Below are 22,378 nucleotides of genomic sequence, written 5' to 3'. Positions count from 1 at the left end.
AAAGAAAAGAAAAGAAAAGAAAAGAGGAAAGAGCAGTATTTGTGAGCACCTATGATGTACCTGGCATGGACCCTCACGTATTTCAGACACTCATCTTATTGGTTCCTCACAAGAGCCTGAAGAGGTGGGAATTTACAGGTGGGAAGATTGGGCTCAGATTATGTACTTCCAAAGAATGAAAAAAGTGGAAAATGGTGGAATTTAAGCAGATCAGTCTGAATCCCAGTGCCAGGATGCACTCTTTAGACATAAGTGCAGCTGGCTAACCACTGCCAATCTCACCCAAACTCTTCATTCCCTCTGTGTCAGATGCAAACCTTCCTGCACTCTCCACTCCCCAGATGATTTTGGGCTTCCCTGGTCCTGATCTAATCTCCAATGGATCCCCTCAAAACCAAACTTCTCACTCTGCCCTCCAGGGTCCACAATGCTTGCAACAACAGCCCTAACATGTTCTCTCCCCTTTTACAGAGGTGACAATTCAGGGGCAGCAGCAATAGCCTCATCCTTCCACACTTCAAATACACCACAGCTGGGAAGCGGGTGAGGTCTTTCTCATACAGTGCTGATTCCAGATCATTGCATTAAAACCCAATGCTTGGCAAGTCAGGCCTCCTGGCTCAGCTGGCCAGCCCCTCTCTCTGCCTCTCACTGACTACGCCCCTCCTCATTCTGTGGCACTGGAGAATTTTGCCTCACAACCTTCCTCTCCCAAGGCTGCCACCTTCAAAATCTACGAAGACAACAAATCTAAAGGCCAGGTTTTGGGTTCCTCTTTCATCACCAACGTTGCCCACAAACTGGATTCACCCACTCCTGTGATCACACCCTCAGCTGTTCTCCCTTCGAAATCTGACCGCAGTCCCTCCCTCAGTTCAGTAACTGTGGAGATAACACCTCCACCCCATCAGGATTCCCTGTCCTGGGACCTGGGTTTTTTGTTTTTGTTTTTTGCAGTGGGGGGCGGGGGGGTCTGTTAGCTCCTCTAATTAATTCCTTACCCCCTCTGGCCCATCAGCCCCTTAATAGTAATAATTCTTACTTTCCATAACCTGTTGCTGCATTTGCATGACAAGCCAGTACCCTGAATGAATCCTATCACTGCTGTCTCTATACCTGTATTTGGGTTGCTGACAGATAAAATCATAAATCACAAGAAAAGTAGCACTATGAATTTCTGTGAATACTATAGCTGAGCACTCACCAGATGCTTGGTGCATGGATTATGTCATTTCATCTTCAGAACAACTCCAGATAGTGGATATTAATAACATTCTCATCTTCAAGGGGAAGAAACTGAGTCTTTGAGAGGTCAAAACGTGCCCAGTCACACAACTGAGGGAGTGAGGGAAGCTGGATTCACACCAATAGGCTGCCTGGCAGTCCCAAGTCTACGCTTGGCCGCTGTGCCACAGTCAGCTTCATGAAGCCTAACCTGGCCCTCAGAGTTGCCCATAACCATCTGGCTCTTTCCCCAGCAAGCTGTAATTTTCCAGTGCAATTTTAAACCTTCTTCACTTCTCTCAAACCACTGACTTCTCTGCCTTTCCCCTCACTCTCAGCAGATGACTGTTTCCTTCACAAAGAAAGTAGAAGCCATCAGACCGTTTCTCTTGTCCTCCTGTCATGAAATGTGAAAAACTTACCTGCATCTGCCTCCTTCCTTGTGCCTTCCTACCTGTTACAACATGATATTTTCAAAGACAATAAATAAATAAATAAATAAGCAAGCATGACTATAACATAACAGTCACGTTTTTTTCTAACGGGAGAATGAAGTCATTTTATTTAGGGGAATGTTAAAACAAAGCCATATACAATCTGTAACAAGTACAATACAATTGTTTGTTCCCTAGTCCTGAATAATTACAGTATATACAAAATCTGTAAGGCACTGGTTCCCCCAAAAGAACAAATGAGTCTTCTTGTGAAACGGACAATGAAACCCCTATATTGCCAACTTTTCTCTAAAAAATATGGCATTTTTTCTGTTTTGTTTTACAAGAGGAATCACAATTGCTAAATTAAGTCACTTCTGATGTCATTTCTTTCATTTCCACTGCTACGTGTCTGAGTTTTCTAAGGCAATATAACTACTAAACATGTTCAAGTTTAAAAAACTATATTTCTCTCAGTGCCGTTCCACCCACAAACAAAGAAGAATCAGATTAGACCAACAACGTAAAACTTCTAATGAATATACATGACTCTAAGAACATGAAATTCAGTCATTATTAAGTACTTGCTATACTTGACTACACACCAATTGAAATGTGTCAAAGAATTCCCTGTAAATAAAATCTCAGCATATTTTCTAAGAAGCTTTCTGTTTGGGGAATTCAAAAATAGTCACTAATGACTTTTGAGCAGTGCTTTCCAGGAGGTCAAAGGCCTGTTTCCTCATACATAATGTTCATAGCACTCTTTTTGTGATTTAACAATCTACATACTTTTATAAATAAATATTATGTTTCATTTAGTACTTTATCATCCATAATATCTTACTCTCTAATCCACATAATGGAGTTGTGCCAGACTCCAAACTGAACATAATATTTATATATACATATATATTTATATATATATACACATACATAAACTATAAACCTGAATATCTTAGCATACAAAACTTATCTAACAACTAATAATTTAGGATTCCTTTGAGAGGGAGGGATTAGAAGAAACTCTTAGTCTTTGAAATATCCTGACAGTAAGCAACAAATGACATTATTAATTTCTGGGTTCTCATTTATTCAAGTGAAAGACAAATAAAATAAAATTCACTTCTGAGCCGCTAGAAATTTTGAAATCATAAAGGATTATTGGGAAATGAGTAGACAGTCTTTAAGAACAATTTAGTGTTATCTAAGTAAGGTGGATTTTGGTAACACACAGAGAAAAATCTATGCATAAATAAATTCTTGTTTCATTGAGCAACTATAATCGCTAAGTGGGTCTTTTTAAGTATCTCAGGAATGTTTTTAAAATATTAATAGTGAATAAATGAGATTGAGGATTAGAAAATAAGCTACCAACCTTTTCCAAAGCAACCAAATATAGCAAGGAAGAAGTTTGAAGACTATTTTAATTTTCTCCCATCCTTCATTGGAACCAACACCTCCCTAGAAATCTAGCTTAATTTCAAATCATCACCTCCTCACAAAATATTCTGATTTGAAGTTATCCACGTTCAAGAATTTACCAAAAAGAAAACATAATTTTATCTACAAGGTAAGCCCAACCTCACTTAAATTTAGGAAAAATCCAAGAAACAAAATCATGTCCCACTTAACTGGCATGAATGTTTACCTGTTGTTTTGTAGATGATCTGTTTAGAGGCAATGAAGTTTCTCTCCAAGGCTCAGATTATTAGTCACACTTAGTTCTAACCATATATTCCTTCTAGGCTATCCCTAAGAATATAACTGACACAAGAGAAAGGAACCTTTACATTATTATTGAGGTTATTTTTAATATCAATAAAAGCAGCATTCTGATTACAGTTCTACTTGGAACCAACTGTTTTCACTCTGTGAAAACACAATTTTTTTTTTTTCCAAATTCAAGGATTACGAAATTCTTCTGTCTTAGTTACAAACAAATGCGGCTATGAAGCACTGGGAAGTAAATGAAAAATATAGAAAGAATCCTCATGATTTTCCCAAACTGTAAGCACAGCTCACAAACTACCATTGCTTTAGAATGTTTTCTGGATGAACAAGTTACCAGCTGCAAACCGACTTCAGAAGTGAGGAAAATGTGTTCTCATGTTTCACGTAGCTGTCAAATTTTCAAAAATCCTCCATCCTTCAATCACCCAGTGGGGAAAATGAGTTATAAAACACTGCCCCCTGGAGTATTCCGGGAGGAATGTCTTTAAAAAAAAAAGGCAAGGGGAAAGTACTTTCAAATTCTTTACTACCACTAACAACTACAGAATTTCTAAGAAGCAAAAGAAAACCACAGAAAGGAAATGTACGTGATTAAAGTGTACAACTTTAAACTTTGTTATATTCATGTTGCTAAGGAATATTTGCCTTCTCGATGATTTTATTCATGTTGTTCCAAAGTTAAAACCCTGTAGAACTAAGTAGGTGAAGAGATATTTTGTATAAGTGCCACAGAAGAGAAAATATAATAAATTAAATAGTGAATTGAACATCACTAGAATAAAATAAAATGAGAAGGCATTCCTAAGATGTGAAATGATCACTTAAGATATACATGTTCCATCCATACTGATTTTAGAACAATAAAACACAACAGCCCATAATATTGTGTGGCCTCTGCTAACTCTCCTCTGCTGTCCCATCTAGAGGTTATGTTTCCCTATTTTTAAAATAAAATGTAGTTAAATTAGCCTGATGGATGTTTCCTCTCTATTCCTTATCTCAGACACATACAAAATGGACAGACAACAAAAAGATATCACCTTTATCTACACAGAATAAGGTATGCACACTTTTTTCTTTGTGCTTCTGAGATTGGCTCCTTTGCATATGTAAGATACAAGCCATCTGCACCATCACTCTCCCTCGTTCCCTATCTTTGTTGACATATTCCTCTTATAACATAAGAGCAAATTACTTCTATTTTAAAGCACCCTGTCTTCAACACAGCTCATGACAATTTTATTTAATATTGATCCTTTGATTGAGAGATCAAAGGCATGTACAGGTCAATCCTCTGCACATTAAAAAACGAAACAAAACAAAAGCTTTCTTTGTGTTTAATGAAAAGGACTTTACCATGACAGAGATGCCTAACACAATCAGAACAGAAGTGGTTCTGAAGAACACCTATCAACAATTACTTCTGTTAGAGTCACATAAACCTTCATTTGTTCCGTATTGCCTGAAGCTGCAAAAGGCCACCTGCAGGAATTCCAAATGTGGCCCTAGACAGGTGGTGTTTGTACCCAGTGCATTCACATTATCGTAGCGGCCCCAAATGCAGGGAAGTCCAAAGTGGTCTGAGGAGGCTAAGGTGGGGTGGGGAGTATGTTTAAGATGAATTCTGTTCTGTGTCCTCCAACTGAGACTGTCTTTCGGTTCACAGAGTGCAACAATATTTGACCAATGGAAAGACATGTATTTTAATTTACCTTCCAGCAGAGCTCCTGGGAAGAACTTCTGTTGTTATTATTTAAACTATAATTCTGTAACCCTTAAACCATCCACATTATCTGTTTCATTTTGGCAAAATGAAAGCATCTTTAGAAAAAAAAAAAAAAAGGCAATCCCAAAATACAGGGCTTTCTCAGAAAGCAACATGCATCATATCTTGAACAAGTTACCCAAGCGGTTTCTCCCTCCTACAAACAGACACAGATCAATCTCTGCTTCTGGGAGCTTCTCTGTCTTTGTCCAGGTCACTCCCTGAGAGGTAAGGTCTGAACCCACTGGGAAGCAGGACGATGTTCAAGGCTTGTACTGTGTGGATGCTTACTTGACGTCTTTTGCTCTGCCCACAAACAGAAGAGTACCTGTTGGCTTTCTGCAGAGATGCTTACTTTTCCTGTCATATCAGAGTTTAATGTCCTGGGACTCTGACATTTTGGCAAGTGTTTTCTTAACACGCAGGGCTGTCAGCCTTGATGCAGGATTGTGAGCCCAGCATTCTGTCATGAGTTTCCCCATCTGCCTTAGACACTGAGGAAGAGAAATGTTAGAAAAATATATCATCTGCAATGCCGGCACCTGATACAATGTAGCTTTTTAGTTTTAGGTTCATTAAGTTTGAATATATTTTTAAAAGGTACCCTTAATACCATGTAGGAATAAGATTCTGTAGATTTTTTTCATGCAAAATTATATATGACTAAAATAGATGTTCATGTCTTCTTTGTGACAGAAGCAAGCAGGTGGTTCTGCTGACTGTCCAAGGGTGTCTTTGAAGGTAGTGTTAAGCAAACATACACATACCCAGGGAGTTTGTATTCCACTCAGTACTCTCAGATTGTTTACAACACTTGATAAGTTTAAATCTTTCATCTAATTCCATACTATGCAAACACAGTTATTCCTAAATCATAGCTGTCTGCTGCAGTAATAGCATCACACTGCACCATTTAACAAGATTAATGACCTGTGCACAGCATCACTAAAACTTTCTCCTGTGGTATATCAATTATTGGTCTTCCTATTGAAAAGTACAATTTCGCTTCATAAGAAATCCTCAGTGAAGAGATTTCAAGTAACACCAAAAGCCGACAATAACAGAGCTCCAGCATCTCATAAAGCTTTCTGCACAGCTTGCTGGAAAACATATATTATTATATAGCATTTTAGTAACCAGACACAAAACCAATGAGCCAAAGGTGTTTTTGTTGTTGTTGTTGCTGTTTGTTTGTTTTGAGACAGGGTCTTGGTCTGTCGAGTGCAGTAGCATGATCCTGGCTCACTGCAACCTCCGCCTTCTGGGTTCAAGCAATTCTTGTGCATCAATCTCCCGAGTAGGTGGGAATACAGGCGTGAATCACAACACTAGGCTATTGTTTGCATTTTTTAATAGAGATGGGTTTTCGTTACATTGGCCAGGCTGGTCTTGAACTTCTGGACGCAAGTGATCCACCCGCCTCGGCCTGCGAAAGTGCTGGGATTACAGATGTGAGTCACTGTGCCCAGCCCAGAGATTACTTTTAAATGGCTTTTACGCTTAAGAAATAGTGCTCTGTCCCGCCTTTGCAGTGCTTTGGTAGATGTTTGATAAGAGCCTGTTTTTTGTTTTTTTTTTTTTCTCCAGGGGTGCTTCAAACTCATCTTGAATATTCCAGTCCGCCAGAGAACTCTAGAACACAGTGAGTTTGAAGGCTGGGAGGGTGGAAGGAGAGGAATGTGCAACAGGAGGAGGAGTCAGGAAAGGCAAGACTCATTTCCTCCTTCCTAGCAGCTCCTTTCCAGACCTGTGTAGGTTTCACCACTACATCCTTAGAGCCAAGCGGAAGGTGGATTTGTTCAAATCACATCTCATCATCCTTATTAACAAAGACACCCAGCACAGTCAGGCATCTTAACTAGGTCAACTTGTATCACTTTAACACGCTTACTTTTTTCTCTAATCAAAATGGGAGAACCCTGTACATGGGTTTGTTACAGAGAAAAATCATGATGCTTTAAAAACACACACAGAGAAATAATAGGTTTTATGCAAATGTCAAGACATTATAAATAAAGAAAATAGTGTTATTTGTTATGCAGGCTAAACACTGACCAGCCCACTCAATATATTCTGGAAGTGGCAAAATAAAATTGGAAAAGTAGAACAAGTAATTTAATAAACTACACTTATCTTCATATAAATTACTGCAAAAAGGTGCCATCACCATCACCATTAAAACAAAGAATTCCTACAACGAATACGTGGAATTTTGGCTAAAACAGAAGTCTATTTAGAAGTCAGTTGCAGCCACATGGTTACCTCAATTGAGCCTTACCTCATCGCTGCTCCAGCGGTTTGGGAATGAGGGGCGTAACTTCTTGATGCACACACTCTCTCTCATGTCCTCGTAGGAGGGGTCACTGGGCACCAGGTCATGATAAGGAAGCTGGTATTCTTCCACTATACCTAAAATGTGTTGTTATTGTTATTACTTTCTGTGAAGTAGAAATAAAAGTCTAATACAGCTCTCAAAGGAAAAGTGCTATCAGTATTACAGACAAGTTCAGGCAGAAAAATAGCAAAATAAACCTTGAAAAATATTTACCCAAATGGTGCTTAATCTAATTTAGAAAAAATGAATACAAAGCCCAATGAAAAATATTATTATAGGTCTTCAAGACTTTCTTTCCTAATTTCCAAAAGCTAAGTAAAACAAGCATCTTAAATTTATTTCCATTTTATAAAGAACAAATTAAAAGACAAATCTATATTAAATCTCAATGCAAATTTTCAAGACATATCCTGAACTCATACTACATAATATGTGACTATTTCTATTACTATAGTATGAAACTATGAACATCATAATTTGGAAGTGTATCCTACTTGAACGAAGGGTCAGATTTACATTTTTTCTGCTTAATTGGAGGAATGTGGTATGCCCATTAAAATTTAGAAAATTATAGACACCCAAAAATATTAACTATGAATTTAATTATCTGCTTTTTTTCTATATTTATCCAAATTTTCAATAAGGAATACATTACTATTAGAAAAAGTATGTATTATTAAGAGTTAAGAAATACAAATCTACAGCATCTTCATAAAAATGTACACTAAACTCTGTTTCATTTTATCGTTTCTAGTATTTAATTTCTGCCTTTTTCCTCTTCTCCTTTAAAAATGCGGGCTTCCAGTGTCTTCTTTTTCACCTTCTCAGATTCCTCATAATAATTACAGTAGAGGCTGCAGCTCTGAACAGTCTGTTTATATAAAGCTACCTTGTTTTTAAGCTGAGAATAGTTTCTCCTGTATTTGGCCCACAGGCTTTTAAATATAGGCTTCTTGTAGCCCTGTTTGTTTTAGATGTTCAAGAAAACATAATTAGAAAAACAATCTTGTTCTCTACACCTTTAACTTCCACAAAGCTATCTTAATTAAGTATAAGCATGTTATTTTTCAAAAGGCTCGTCTACTTGATTTTTTTTTCTTTTTAAATACAGATTGGGTCCCAACCTATTGCACAGGCCAGTCCTTAACTCCTGGCTTCCAGCGATCCTCCCCACTCAGCCTCCTAAAATGCTGGGATTGCAAACATGAGGCTTATCTATTCTTTATAATGCATGAAATCAAGGCATAGACAATCTGTTAATTTCTTGGTCACTTCTTCTTTACATTTAGAATGAGAAATTTATTCAATATCTGGTTAGAGAAAATTTCCTGCATTAACTTTCCTTTTGAACAAAACAGTTCTCTCACTTCAGAGAGAATGTGTTCTATTTCAAATTTCTTACAACAGGTTCAGAATTCCCAAAGTGATTATTAGAAGGCACTGTGCCACTGAAGATGATCTTTCTATCAAAGTGTGAATGCAGGTTGATAAATTGTTTCTTCTTTGTATTTAAATATGAACCTAAAGATGGTATGGCTCTACCAAACAAAATGAAAATTTTTAATAGTAATAATAGCTAACATGTATTGAGTGCTAATTATGTGCCAGGCAGTTCTCATTATCTTTACATTCATTGAAACCATACAACCAAAGAAGGGGATACAATAATTCACTTCATCCTTAAGAGGAGAACTCTGGAACAAAGAAAAGTTTATAACCTATCCAAGGCATCACAGGTAAATAGCAGGAACAAGAACAAATCTCAGTACTAGTTAAGTGCATGCTGCATTTTCAGAATCTTCAGCAAGCTCGTGTTTTCATGAAGATGGATTTAAATTGGCCATTATGAGGAACATCAGCAGCATCAAGGCTTTTTAATGAGCACAACCACGGAATAACATAGAGTACTTGATACAGAAAAGCCGAAGATTAAGCTCCTTGCCTAAAAGGTGTCAGAATTTGCTCGAACACAGATTGTGCGGCAATCAAAATAGTACAAGCAATAATACTTCTGAATATTTAAATGTCTTCTTGTTTATTATAAGTGGTTTTACTAGGGAATCCTCATGTTTGTAGAAAAAACAATATTATAAAAAATAACAATACTCTGATACTTTAATTTCCTTTTGATAAAAAATTGATGTTTTCAAATTGTTTATGAGGAAGTTTAATAAAAAATAAATAGAGAAGGTAAGAAGTGGGTGTCCCTCCCCACATTTATGTCCTACTGTCATCTCTGCAGAGGAAATCCCAGGAAATGGAGCCGGGGATGGGGCCAGCAGCTAGGTGAGAATAAACTGGCAGGGACAGAAAAGGGGGTTTGATTTGATGGAGCCACTGCTGGAGGAAGAACCCAAGAGAGAAATGAGACAATACACAGAGCAGAAAACAGTGATGCTTGAAAAGGCAGGGGAAGCTGACAGTGTGTCTAGTGGCAGGTGAAGGAAGGAAGCAGTCAAAGATTATTCTAGGATGTCGAATATAATTTCCTGGAAGCATTATGACTGCATCAACAGAAATAAAGGGGAAAATAAAACCAGATCTTACAGGCAGTATGATAACTTGGATTTCTGATCAGAAAGAAAGGATTTGTAGTAGCTCCGACAGTAGCTTTTCAAAGACAGCACTGCTTCTTACCTCCTGACACACATCTCCTAGCAACCTCCCAAAGGATGAGGCCAAAACTATACATGTCAGCCATGATGTAAGACTGGAAGTGATTTCTGTTCAAGCTCTCGTCCAACACTTCTGGAGGCATATAGCGTTTGGTGCCAACTCGAGTGTTAGGTGGTATGTCAACTTCATTTGTATCACTAAGGAAAAAGTAAAGCAAAGCATTATTACAGCACTGAAGAGGACCAACAAAAATGAATCAAGGTGATTCTTAAACAATGGCTTTAGTTAGTGAAAGGCGGGAAAAAAACCAAAAAACTTTCCAGGGAATAAAAACAATTTCTTAAGGAATATTTCTTGCCAAAAGCTATATTAAATATTTACAGGTTAAAACCCAATGAAAGGCAAGCTGGTACTGTGGTGCACACCTTAGTCCCAGCTATTCTGGAGGCTGAGGTGGGAGGATAGCTTGAGTCTAGAGGCTCAAGGCCTGACTGGGCAACATAGTGAGATGTCATCTCTTAAAAAAAGTTAGGAAAAAAAAAAAAAAAATGAAGATGAAACTCAGTCAGAATGAAGCTGCAGCATTTAACAGTGCATTATCAATAGATCAAATTTATACCCTAAACAACTGCTAAATATATATTAAATGTCTAAAAAAACCCTCTTCCTTGCCCTCCTATTTAAACTTACTCTTAAAATGGGCAATGCACACATGACAATTTCGTGAGACACAGTATTTCTTAAGCCAGCTGTTGTAAAGCTCTTAGATCTACAAACAAGTTTAAAAATGGGGAAGGAGAGAACCAACAAAGACACGCTATTGTTTTACTCTGGCAAGGTGGGACATGTAAAAAGGCTTTCTACTATTACTATTGTTTTATGAACCAAATAGCATTTAACTTTTTTAAAAAGGAACAAAACAATAATGAAATATGACATCTTTAACTTTCTGAAAATTTTACAACATGGCCCATTTACTATTCCTTCCCATAGACTGGGAAAAGATTAATGACGGAGGGACAACAACCTGCATACTGGCACTTGGGAACCATGGCCTCAGTGCGGTGAGCTGGAGCCACAGTTCCAGCCCCTGTTCTAAGGGTGCTGAATGACTAGGCTGATGATTATGTACAAGCCCTACCAACACAGTACTAGGCACATATTAGACACTTAAGTACTATACCTCATCAGAAAGGAACTAAGTAGAAAAGTAACAAACCCTAGGTATAACAGATGAACAGACTATAACCAAATAAGGTATACTACAAAACAGAAAAGGTACAGAAACTCATTATTAAGCTAAACTCTGTGGAAAATCTTGGATAAAATCTTCTACCTCCTGACTCCCAAGAATTTTTTTTTGCTTTTGCTTTTCATTACACTCTATTGACTCTCAAGCATTTACATGTTATTTCTCCTCAGCCTGAAAAATAGATTCATTTATTGAATATCACACTTATCTTGCTGTCATAGATAGTCAATACCAAAACACTAGTGGCTTTAGGAAAAAACAAAAAATCAAAAACTTCTGGGTTTGCTCTCATTACCTTGACCACTTCCACAACATGAAATATGTGGTGTCATTTTTTGTCATTTGAGAACATTTTAAGTGTCACTCTCAAAATTTTTGCATTTACTAAATGTATCTCAAAATCATATCTCAAAATTTGTATTTACTAAAATATAAAATATAAAGCTTCATTTTAGAACCTTTTAAATTCACGTCCAGCTAAAATTATTAATCTAAAATTATTTCAACAGAATGAGTCATCAGTGTACTCATTAGCCCCCTCATGGTTTTCTAGGTGCAATAATAACTAGCCTGTTTTCCTAAATAAAAGTTAAGATGTTAAAAAAAAACTTAAAGTGCAATTAAAAAACCAAAACAGCTGGCATTCCTTACCATATGCAAACATAGGTCCCAGTGTTCTGGGCTCTTTTCTAAAACTGGAAAAAGAAATTAAAATTTTAATTCTCAGCACTTACATACTGGTACAATAGAAAATTGTCATTTGTATGTGTAAATGATAAATGACAGAAGAGGAAAGTATGCTGAGAAGAGACTTAATGGTAAACTGGAAACATGTCAGACTGAATAGATGCTACAAAAGCTCCACTTCCATTTATAAAGCACTCTTTCCTCCTACTCCACCTGCTGACACCTCTCATGGGAGGAGAGTAGGGATTTCACTAATGTGTTGCCAGCATGTTCTAATTTTAATTTTTAATCATGAGGAAGACAGTGGTGGCCCCAGGTAAGAAGTCCTAGGCTTCATGCACAGAAAACAAACACGGGGGTTTGCAGGTGAAAAGAAGATGGTTAAAGACCTAAATTATATTCCAGAACACAGACTAGGAAAGGGAATCAAGAAGACTCTGAAGACAATCCACACAGAAGTGCATTTAGAAAGGCCAAAGGTGTAATCTGACCACAGCTGATAAAGATTTTAGGCAACTTCATTCCGTTCTTACTCTTAGCTCCTTAATGTTTATTTGGATTTGAGAGGTCAGGGAAAGATAATGAAATGTGTGATGTAGAGACATCTACTGGAAAAATGACAGGTAACTGTGACCTAATAATAGAATTAAAATTTGTGACAGCTGGACTGTACATAGTTCATCTCTAAATTCTTTTTCTAAAACACTGCAAAAACATACGCTCAAGGATTTTGAATGTCCACCAAATGCCAAAAATCAGTCCCTTACATAGTTCCTTAAATACATGCATGTACGTATGTATATATGCATGTTCAGCAAACAGCCCTCTCTCTCCTCATCTTCCACTCCCACCCTAGATGTTTGCCCTAGTATAGCTGAATAAGTATTCTCCTTAGTAATATTTGAGTAAGTAATCTGTTTTCCAACTTTAGACTATCAACTCCTTTGAGCCCCAAATACTTGTCACAGTCATAGCCATTTGGTACGTACCCAAAGAGCACAGCCCCAATCCCTCTCCATCTGTAGTGTGTCTTGCACATGACAGAAAATTGTACTTTAAATGAAAGAAGGAAAAGGTTGGTTACACTAAACTTTGCTATGGATAATTTAAATGGAAATATAAAAATCTCTGGTCTGTATGGGCCATAAAATGAGATCTTACCAATTTCTAGAAGGACAAATAGAATTTCGCTGAGCAAACTAATTCTGTGAAAGATCACTATTAACCTATTGGCAAGTGCCTTTAGCACCACACTTAAACAACAAACATGAGAATTACAGGTAATTCATATCTGATACTGTAAAGTGTCAGATCCTTCAAGACATTTGGCTCTGCCCCTTCTTCCCTCAGGCATGTTTCTATAATTGAAAGTCATTAGATTACATTTCTTTCTTGGATTTTCAGTAACATCATTTTACCTGTTCCCAAATAATGGCAGAGAAAAAACGAGCTTGTGTTAATCCTAAAGCCAAAAATAGAAATAAATGTGATTTAACACTGGGGTACCAAGAATAAAGGAAGAAAAAGAGGGTGGAAGCAGAGTCAGATGGTGTGGTGCACATGAAAACAGACACAGTGCACAGTACAACAGACAGAAGGTTCTAGGAGAAAGAAGGAGGCAGAAAAGGGCAGGGTGCCTTCTGCACTAGCTTCCTCTAGTCTCTTTGTCCACGCAGGGCAATGGAGGAGAGAAACAAGGTTGACAAAAAAAGACAGATACTGCACAAGGGTTGTAGACTCAGAGACAATAACTCTAACCCCACACAATAATCCTATGTACTGCAGTAGCTATATACATATGAAGTCAGATTATAAAATCATACAGAGGGGACATAAATAGGATACTGGTTACTTCTGGGAAGTATAGAAAGAAATGAAAAAGGAACAGGACTGCAGTGGGGCTATCTTCAACATTTTATTTCTTTTAAAAAGAAAAACCAGACAAAAACAAGGTAAATCATTAACATCTGTTCATATTAAATTATTACATGGGTGTCTCATTTTTATACTTTTGTGTATGTTTATAATATATCACAAATATAAGTATATGTAATATATTTCTAAGTATAGTATAAGTTAAAAGAACCCAGCAGGATCCAGAACTAGAAAAATGTACATTTCAAGGAATACAGGATAGGTTATAGGCATAAGGACGGGAAGAACAAAAGTGAGATAAATAAACTGGACAAAATTACAGAGAAAATGAGCTGCTACGAAAGAGAACTGAAAATATCCCATTAAAAACAAGAGTGTTGCATTCACTACAGAAGAAATGCTCTCTCTCTTCTTTCCCATGGAGAAGAACTGGAAATATTTGCACAAAGGGGTCATTATTAAAGAGTAGGGCTCAGAGAATTTTAAGAGTAGACAATTTTGCCCTTTTATACTTCAATAATTAACACTCCCACTAGATCCAACATGGTTTTTGTTTGTGTTAATGTGAGTACTAAAGAGATTCAGACTTAAGTAGAATTAGAAAGAAATGAACATACAATTTGAGGAAAATAAAGTAAATTAAGAGATGTCAGATAAATTCCTCTCCAGGAAAAAAGCTCGCTTTGTTTTCAAATCATCCTTTAATAAGTATTTAAAAAAAAAGAAAAGAAAAGGCCTGGTGTGGGGGCTCATGCCTGTAATCCCAGCATTCTGGAAGGCCAAAGCAGGTGGACTGCTTGAGTCCAGGAGTTCACGACCAGCCTGGGCAACATGGTGAAACCCCGTCTCTACTAAAAATACAAAAAGTTGCTGGGTGTGGTAGCACATGCCTGTAGTCCCAGCTACTTGCGAGGCTGAAGCAGGAGGATCACTTGAGCCCGGGAAGCAGAGGTTGCACTGAGCCAAGATTATACTACTGTACCCTAGCCTGGGCAAGAGTGAAACCTCATCTCAAAAAAATCAATAAACATTTAGGGACAGTGAGGATGGAACAAGATAAAACGAAAATGTCTACAATTTTCTGAGTAAGAAGTTAACAGTAATGAGAGCCTGGGGGTAAAGGGGAAGTCAGTGAGGGAGAAGAAGGGTTCTATTCTTCTAGCCTAGGGTCATAAGATATTAAGTCTTGTAGGGTTTTAAAAAAAAAAATGTCCAGGTGGACTAAATTTTATGTACTACCTTCCATCACAATCTCCAGTAAAAACATCTTCAAACCTGAGCTGTTCGTATTTTGGAAGCCAGGAACCAGCAACTATAGGATGTGGAAAAGGCACAACGCATATGGGAGCTATTGACTGATAATGCAAAGGGGAAAACAACTCCTTTGAATTCCCAGACAAGCAGTGAATAATGCTGAGTTCCCTACTGTACCAGGTAGGAATTAGGTTAATGTCTGCATTCATCTGGATCTCAAAATGCAGGGCTGCTCTCACCTAGGATTATATAAAGAGGCCAGAAAACCAAGTTCATATTTCTGACCAAAGTCACTTGAATGACAGTGGTATGATATAGAAAATGCCAGCGTGGTGGAGTATGAGGTCTACATTGATAACAAAGGGCTTCATAAGTCTGTGGACACTCCAAGTGGCTCTTCTACCCCAGGGAAGACATAAACAAAGAGAGTTCTGAAGGCTATGGTTTTGAGGGTAGGGAAGGGGAGCAAAGGGAAAGACTTTGAGAGAGAGAGAGACAAGAAAATTAAAAGACACACAAAACTAAGATTTTCCTCTTCTCCTCTGAAGGTGCCAGGGAAGGACATACCAAGCAGGGGGGTGATGGGAGCCACTCACCCTGCCAGAGGACACATTTCAACCACTGACGTTGTTTAGAATTGTGGCACACGGTGACAATAAAAGTAGGATTTTAATCAGTTTTATTATTGACAGTGCCTGGTGTACTGCCCCGGCATGCCCCTTAGCACAGCACTGCTGCCTGGTATGGCATGTGCGTACTGCAGGTGTTAGTGTAACTGTGGGAGGGAAGTCATGGGGCTGCCTGTGCATGCAGAAAGGCTGAAAGTGGAGCCTTCAGCTGGGATCCTGAGCAGGTTGGAGAATGAAACATGAGCACCCCAGTGGACTCAGGGAACAGTGCATGCCTGAAGCTCTTGACTATCTTGCATTAAATGAGGGCAGTCAAAAGATTTTTGTTTCGGTGGCAAGGAGTAAGGAGGGAGTTATTTTTAAAATATAGTATCTCTTTAGTCTCATAATATATTAAATGTTTTTCATGTTAGTTAAGCCTTTTAGTTATAAACCTAAACCCAGAAAATCTGGCTAAAAGTGTTATGTTAAAAAAACAAGAGCCCCCACTGCTTGACTGAGCACAGGGCACCTTCCCCACTGTACCATAAACTGAAGTAAGAGTCTCATGAAAGTCCTAAGCACAGCCCGCTGTGGCAATGAGAGGTGAGCGCAGGGACAGAGTTGCTAGCTCCAACAAGGTGGCTCTACCTCTTTGAGCCTTTGGGCACATGCAGGTGGTCCTCCTGCTGGATGTTGCTGATGCCTAAACAGAGAGAGGAAAGGGAGAGAGAGGGAGCAGGGAGATTAAAAAAAAAAAAAAAAAAGTAATAGGAGAAAGAAAAGAGAAGCAAACATTGTATACCTTAAAAAATCTAAAAGGCTTCTTATGAAATAAGAACTGTACTTTAAAGAATGTGTGAAACAAAGGAGAAATGAGAATACATGTGAAGGAGGCCATGGGTTTGCTTGTGGTTTGAAAGCGATGTCTGAAATCAGCTACACACTATATATACTACAGGATGTTAAATCCTCTCTCAGCAAGATGATTTTGATTTCCCAAAAGCATAAAAGATTCTCAAGTGTCTACGGAAGAATGGGCTGTGCACATCCCTGTGGGTTTCCTGTGGCATCCTGGAGATAGCTGAGGAACTGACTTGTGGAACTGAACTCTGCGGCAGATGTTCACCAGTAAGGGGAGTTTTCCGCAGCAACTTTCATCAAGGTTCAATGCTGCTATGATAAAATCCCAAGAAATCTCAGGGTATCTTAGAAACAGGACTTTAGGACTAAAAAGTCTTCAACATAAGGTGGGTATGGCTGCAGAAATCTTGACTGGGAGTGTTCACTATGCCACGAATGAGCTTAGTTTTATGACTTTGGTGAGTCATTTAGCCACATCATTTTTAAAATGCAAACCAAAAGCAGCACTAAAAAGAATCACATCAGCAAGACTCAAGAAATTCAGTACCCTCCGAGCTAAGCTACCCTCTCTCTTTTGCACTTGGATAATTTGACAATCAGCCACTGGACATCAGTGTGACAGCCTAGTCTTCACTGCAGGTTTTCTATTTAAATTTAATACTTGAGAGCCCTAAGCCAGGATTTATTTTTCCCATATGAAAATATTTTATTCTGACACTGAAGTCTCAGAGGAGTTGCTGAATTCTTCAGAGTGAAAAGTGAAAAGCTTTGTTAAGTTTCTTCAAGGCATTTCATGTGTCACTGTTTTCTCCTCCCAGTAGAGACTGGGGGTAATGGTGATGTCCACCAGCACATCACCTGGATTAAATTTCTGCTGATCAGGAAATGCATCAGCACTTACGTCATTGTCAAGAGAATGCATGAAGAAACCAACACAGAATTTTAAAATTTATATGAGCAGGAAACCTCTAAAGCATATTCTGCTCCCTCTCTGTGGCTCTTGACTTCCCTGGGAGCCTTTCAGAAATGACTGAAAAGCCTAAGAGAACACTTACCACTACACAGAGACCATCTCACAGGAAGTTCTCATATGAAGTCAGAGAACTCAGCACAGGGTAAGCTGTGACTCCACTTGTAATTAAAGTCTAAATATCCATGCATATGTGCAAAAATACAATATAAAACAGTGAAAAAAAGAGTAGAAACTAAAGAAACACATTAAGCAAGTTTTAAAAAAATAGGCTCAAAAGCTGAGAAAAGCAAACTTTGAAACACAGAAAATAAAACTAGAAAAAGCACCTCTGAAATGATCAAATGTAACCTGCATGTAATGGAAGATGACGCTGAGGCCCAGAAAGCTAAACGGCCCCACACAGCTAGGCTATGGCCATAGGAGTCTGCACAGCCAACATCTGAACTATCATCTTCATCTCTTCATCTCTTGATGAAGTAGTTAATATATGCCAAATAAATCTCTGAATTATCCCTTAAAATAGTCCCTCCACTTCCTAGAATCAGGGTTTGTATGAAATTTGAGAGGTCATTCAGTTCATTCTCCTTCCATTAAGCAGAACTAAGTTTCTATAATATAATAGATACTCACTTTCCTTTTTTGTTTTAAGGTCTATAAAGGAGATGAGTCTCAGTTACTTTGCTATTGCCTACATTTATTGATTCACAACAATGTTAGACTACCTCTAATGGGTAACCCACTATGTCATGTTAAATGGGAAATATATTAATTAAGTTGGCAAGGATCCTGCTCTCAAGATGCCCCATCACTGGTAGGAGAGATGAGGCATGTCCCAAAATAACTGTAATACCAAGCAGACAAGGACCAGGAAATTACAACAGTAGTACAGAAGCTGCTGTCATTATTCTCAGCTAAGGGATGAATCAAGTGACTTAGAGGTGATTCTGGGACTGGATTAAGATACATGGAAAAACAGGGACTTTCCAACCCATGGACTGTGCCATCAAAAGCAAGGCAACAGCAAACATGGGGTATATAAGGAGAAAAGGCAAGTAGCTCAGTTTTGCAAAAGAAAGCATACAAATTTGAGAGTTTGTAGAACATAAGATTAGAAAGGTGGATTTCGGCCAGAATGTGTAGGATCTCTGGTGTTAGGAAAAAAGTTTTTTCTTCATCCTGTGTTCCATATGGAACCATTTATCCATTAAACGTTAAGTAATAAGCACCAGGGAAAGGCACTAGAAATGCAAATCTGAAAAATGCATGTTATCTACTTTCAAGGTGCTTACATTCCATTGGGAATGACAAATAAATAAGTCAATGATGACCATGTAACAGGCAAGACATTTCATGATAATAAGCACAGAGTTATATTAGAAGACACAAGAACGGAGACTAAAAACAGCAGGTGGGGAGGTTCCAAGATGGCCGAATAGGAACAGCTCCAGTCTATGGCTCCCACCATGAGCGACGCAGAAGATGGGTGATTTCTGCATTTCCAACTTAGGTACCGGGTTCATCTCACTGGGGCTTGTCTGACAGTGCATGCAGCCCATGGAGTGTGAGTCGAAGGAAGGTGAGGCATAACCTCACCCAGGAAGTGCAAGGGGTTGGGGAATTCCCTTTCCTAGCCAAGGGAAGCTGTGACAGACAGTACCTGGAAAATCGGGACACTCCCACCCTAATACTGTGCTTTTCCAACAGTCTTAGCAAATGGCCCACTAGGAGATTATATCCCATGCCTGGCTCGGAGGGTCCCACGCCCACGGAGCCTCACTCATTGTTAGCACAGCAGTCTGAGATCCAACTGCAAGGCAGCAGCAAGGCTGGGGGAGGGGCATCTGCCATTGCTGAGGCTTGAGTAGGTAAACAAAGCAGCCGGGAAGTTCGAACTGGGTAGAGCCCACCGCAGCTCAAGGAGGCCTGCCTGCCTCTGTAGACTCCACCTCTGGGGGCAGGGCATAGCTGAACAAAAGGCAGCAGAAACTTCTGCAGACTTAAACATCCCTGTCTGACAGCTTTGAAGAGAGTAGTGGTTCTCCCAGCAGAGTTTGAGATCTGAGAATGGACAGACTGCCTCCTCAAGTGGGTCCCTGACCCCTGGGCAGCCTAACTGGGAGGCACCTCCCAGTAGGGGCCGACTGACACCTCATACAGCTGGGCGCCCCTCTGAGACGAAGTTTCCAGAGTAAGGATCAGGCAGAAACATTTGCTCTTCTGCAATATTTGCTATTCTGCAGCCTCCGCTGGTGATACCCAGGCAGACAGGGTCTGGAGTGGACCTCCAGCAAACTCCAACAGACCTGTAGCTGAGGGTCCTGACTGTTAGAAGGAAAACTAACAAACAAAAAGGACATCCACACCAAAACCCCATCTGTACATCACCATCAACAAAGAACAAAGGTAGATAAAACCACAAAGATGGGGAGAAACCAAAGCAGAAAGCTGAAAATTATAAAAATAAGAGCACTTCTCCTCCGAGGGAACACAGCTCCTCACCAGCAAAGGAACAAAGCTGGACAGAGAATGACTTTGACGAGTTGAGAGAAGAAGGCTTCAGACGATCGGTAATAACAAACTTCTCTGAGCTAAAGGAGGATGTTGGAACCTATCACAAAGAAGCTAAAAACCTTGAAGAAAGATTAGATGAATGACTAACTAGAATAAACAGTGCAGAGAAGACCTTAAATGACCTGATGGAGCTGAAAACCATGGCAGGAGAACTATGTGATGCATGCACAAGCTTCAGTAGCCGATTTGATCAAGTGGAAGAAAGAGTATCAGTGACGGAAGATCAAATGAATGAAATGAAGCAAGAAGAGAAGTTTCGAGAAAAAAGAGTAAAAAGAAACAAACAAAGCCTCCAAGACACATGCGACTATGTGAAAAGACCAAATCTACATCTGATTGGTGTACCTGACAGTGGCGGGGAGAATGGAATCAAATTGGAAAACAGTCTTCAGGAAATTATCCGGGAGAGCTTCCCCAACCTAGCAAGGCAGGCCAATGTTCAAATTCAGGAAATACAGAGAACACCACAAAGATACTCCTCGAGAAGAGCAACTCCAAGACACATAATTGTCAAATTCACCAAAGTTGAAATGAAGGAAAAAATGTTAAGGGCAGCCAGAGAGAAAGGTCAGGTTACCTGCAAAGGGAAGTGAATCAGACTAACAGTGGATCTCTTGGTAGAAACTCTACAAGCCAGAAGAGTGTGGGGGAAATATTCAACATTCTTAAAGAAAAGAATTTTCAACCCAAAATTTCATATCCAGCCATGGAATTGGAAAGCACTTATGAAGCTTATGGAATTTCATATCCATAAGCTTCATAAGCTTCATAAGTGCAGGAGAAATAAAATCCTTTACAGAGAAGCAAATGCTGAGAGATTTTGTCACCACCAGGCCCACCTTACAAGAGCTCCTGAAGGAAGCAATAAACATGGAAAGGAACAAGCCATACCAGCCATTGCAAAAACATGCCAAATTGTAAAGAACATCAATGCTAAGAAGAAACTGCACCAACTAACAAAAAAAAATAACCAGCTAACATCATAATGACAGGCTCAAACTCACACACAACAATATTAACCTTAAATGTAAATGGGCTGAATGCTCCAATTAAAAGATGCAGATTGGCAAATTGGATAAAGAGTCAAGACCCATCAGAGTGCTGTCTTCAGGAGACCCATCTCACGTGCAGAGACATACATAGGCTCAAAATAAAGGGATAGAGGAAGATCTACCAAGCAAATGGAAAACAAGAAGAAGCAGGGGTTGCGATCCTAGTCTCTGATAAAACAGACTTTCAATCAACAAAGATCAAAAGAGACAAAGAAGGCCATTACATAATGGTAAAGGGATCAATTCAACAAGAAGAGGTAACTATCCTAAATATATATGTACCCAATACAGGAGCACCCAGATTCATAAAGCAAGTCCTTAGAGATCTACAAAGAACTTAGACTCCCACACAATAATAATGGGAGACTTTAATACCCCATTGTCAACATTAGACAGATCAATGAGACAGAAAGTTAACAAGGATATCCAGAATTGAACTCAGCTCTGCACCAAGTGGACCTAACAGACATCTACTGAACTCTCCACCCCAAATTAATAGAATATACATTCTTCTCAGTACCACATCACACTTATTCCAAAATTGACCACATAGTTGGAAGTCAAGCACTCCTCAGCAAATGTACAAGAACAGAAATTATAACAAACTATCTCTCAGACCACAGTGCAATCAAACTAGAACTCAAGGTTAAGAAACTCACTCAAAACCACTCAACTACATGGAAACTGAACAACCTGCTCCTGAATGACTACTGTGTACATAATGAAACGAAGGCAGAAATAAAGATGTTCTTTGACACCAATGAGAACAAAGACACAACATACCAGAATCTCTAGGACACATTTAAAGCAGTGTGTAGAGGGAAATTTATAGCAATAAGTGCCCACAAGAGAAAGCAGGAAAGATCTAAAATTGACACCCTAACATCACAATTAAAAGAACTAGAGAAGCAAGAGCAAACACATTCAGAAGCTAGCAGAAGGCAAGAAATAACTAAGATCAGAGCAGAACTGAAGGAGATAGAGACACAAAAAACCCTTCAAAAAATCAATGAATCCAGGAGCTGATATTTTGAAACTATCAACAAAATTGATAGACCACTAGCAAGACTAATAAAGAAGAAAAGAGAGAAGAATCAAGTAGATGCAATAAAAAATGATAAAGGGGATATCACC

The 22,378-nt window shown here is 38.8% G+C and overlaps 1 protein-coding gene across 3 annotated transcripts in view; it reads right to left on the bottom strand.

Moving 5' to 3' along the window:
• Positions 1–1,764: 1,764 nt before the first annotated feature.
• The window catches only part of BMPR1B (bone morphogenetic protein receptor, type IB), a 164,367-nt gene continuing 143,753 nt past the window's right edge, over positions 1,765–22,378 (bottom strand). For all 3 annotated transcript variants that reach the window (XM_011932880.1, XM_011932863.1, XM_011932871.1), the window contains exons 9-11: positions 10,130–10,305; positions 7,436–7,566; positions 1,765–5,651 (exon numbers count right to left, since the gene is read on the bottom strand). In XM_011932880.1, the coding sequence (XP_011788270.1) occupies positions 5,526–5,651; positions 7,436–7,566; positions 10,130–10,305 (433 nt within the window). In that variant the 3' untranslated portion in view covers positions 1,765–5,525. The remainder of the gene's footprint in view (positions 5,652–7,435; positions 7,567–10,129; positions 10,306–22,378) is intronic.

Source organism: Colobus angolensis, unplaced genomic scaffold (assembly GCF_000951035.1).
Source record: "Colobus angolensis palliatus isolate OR3802 unplaced genomic scaffold, Cang.pa_1.0 Scaffold123, whole genome shotgun sequence".
Taxonomy (NCBI): domain Eukaryota; kingdom Metazoa; phylum Chordata; class Mammalia; order Primates; family Cercopithecidae; genus Colobus; species Colobus angolensis.
The sequence above is the reverse complement of the archived record's forward strand: the minus strand, read 5'-3'. Positions and strand labels throughout refer to the sequence as shown.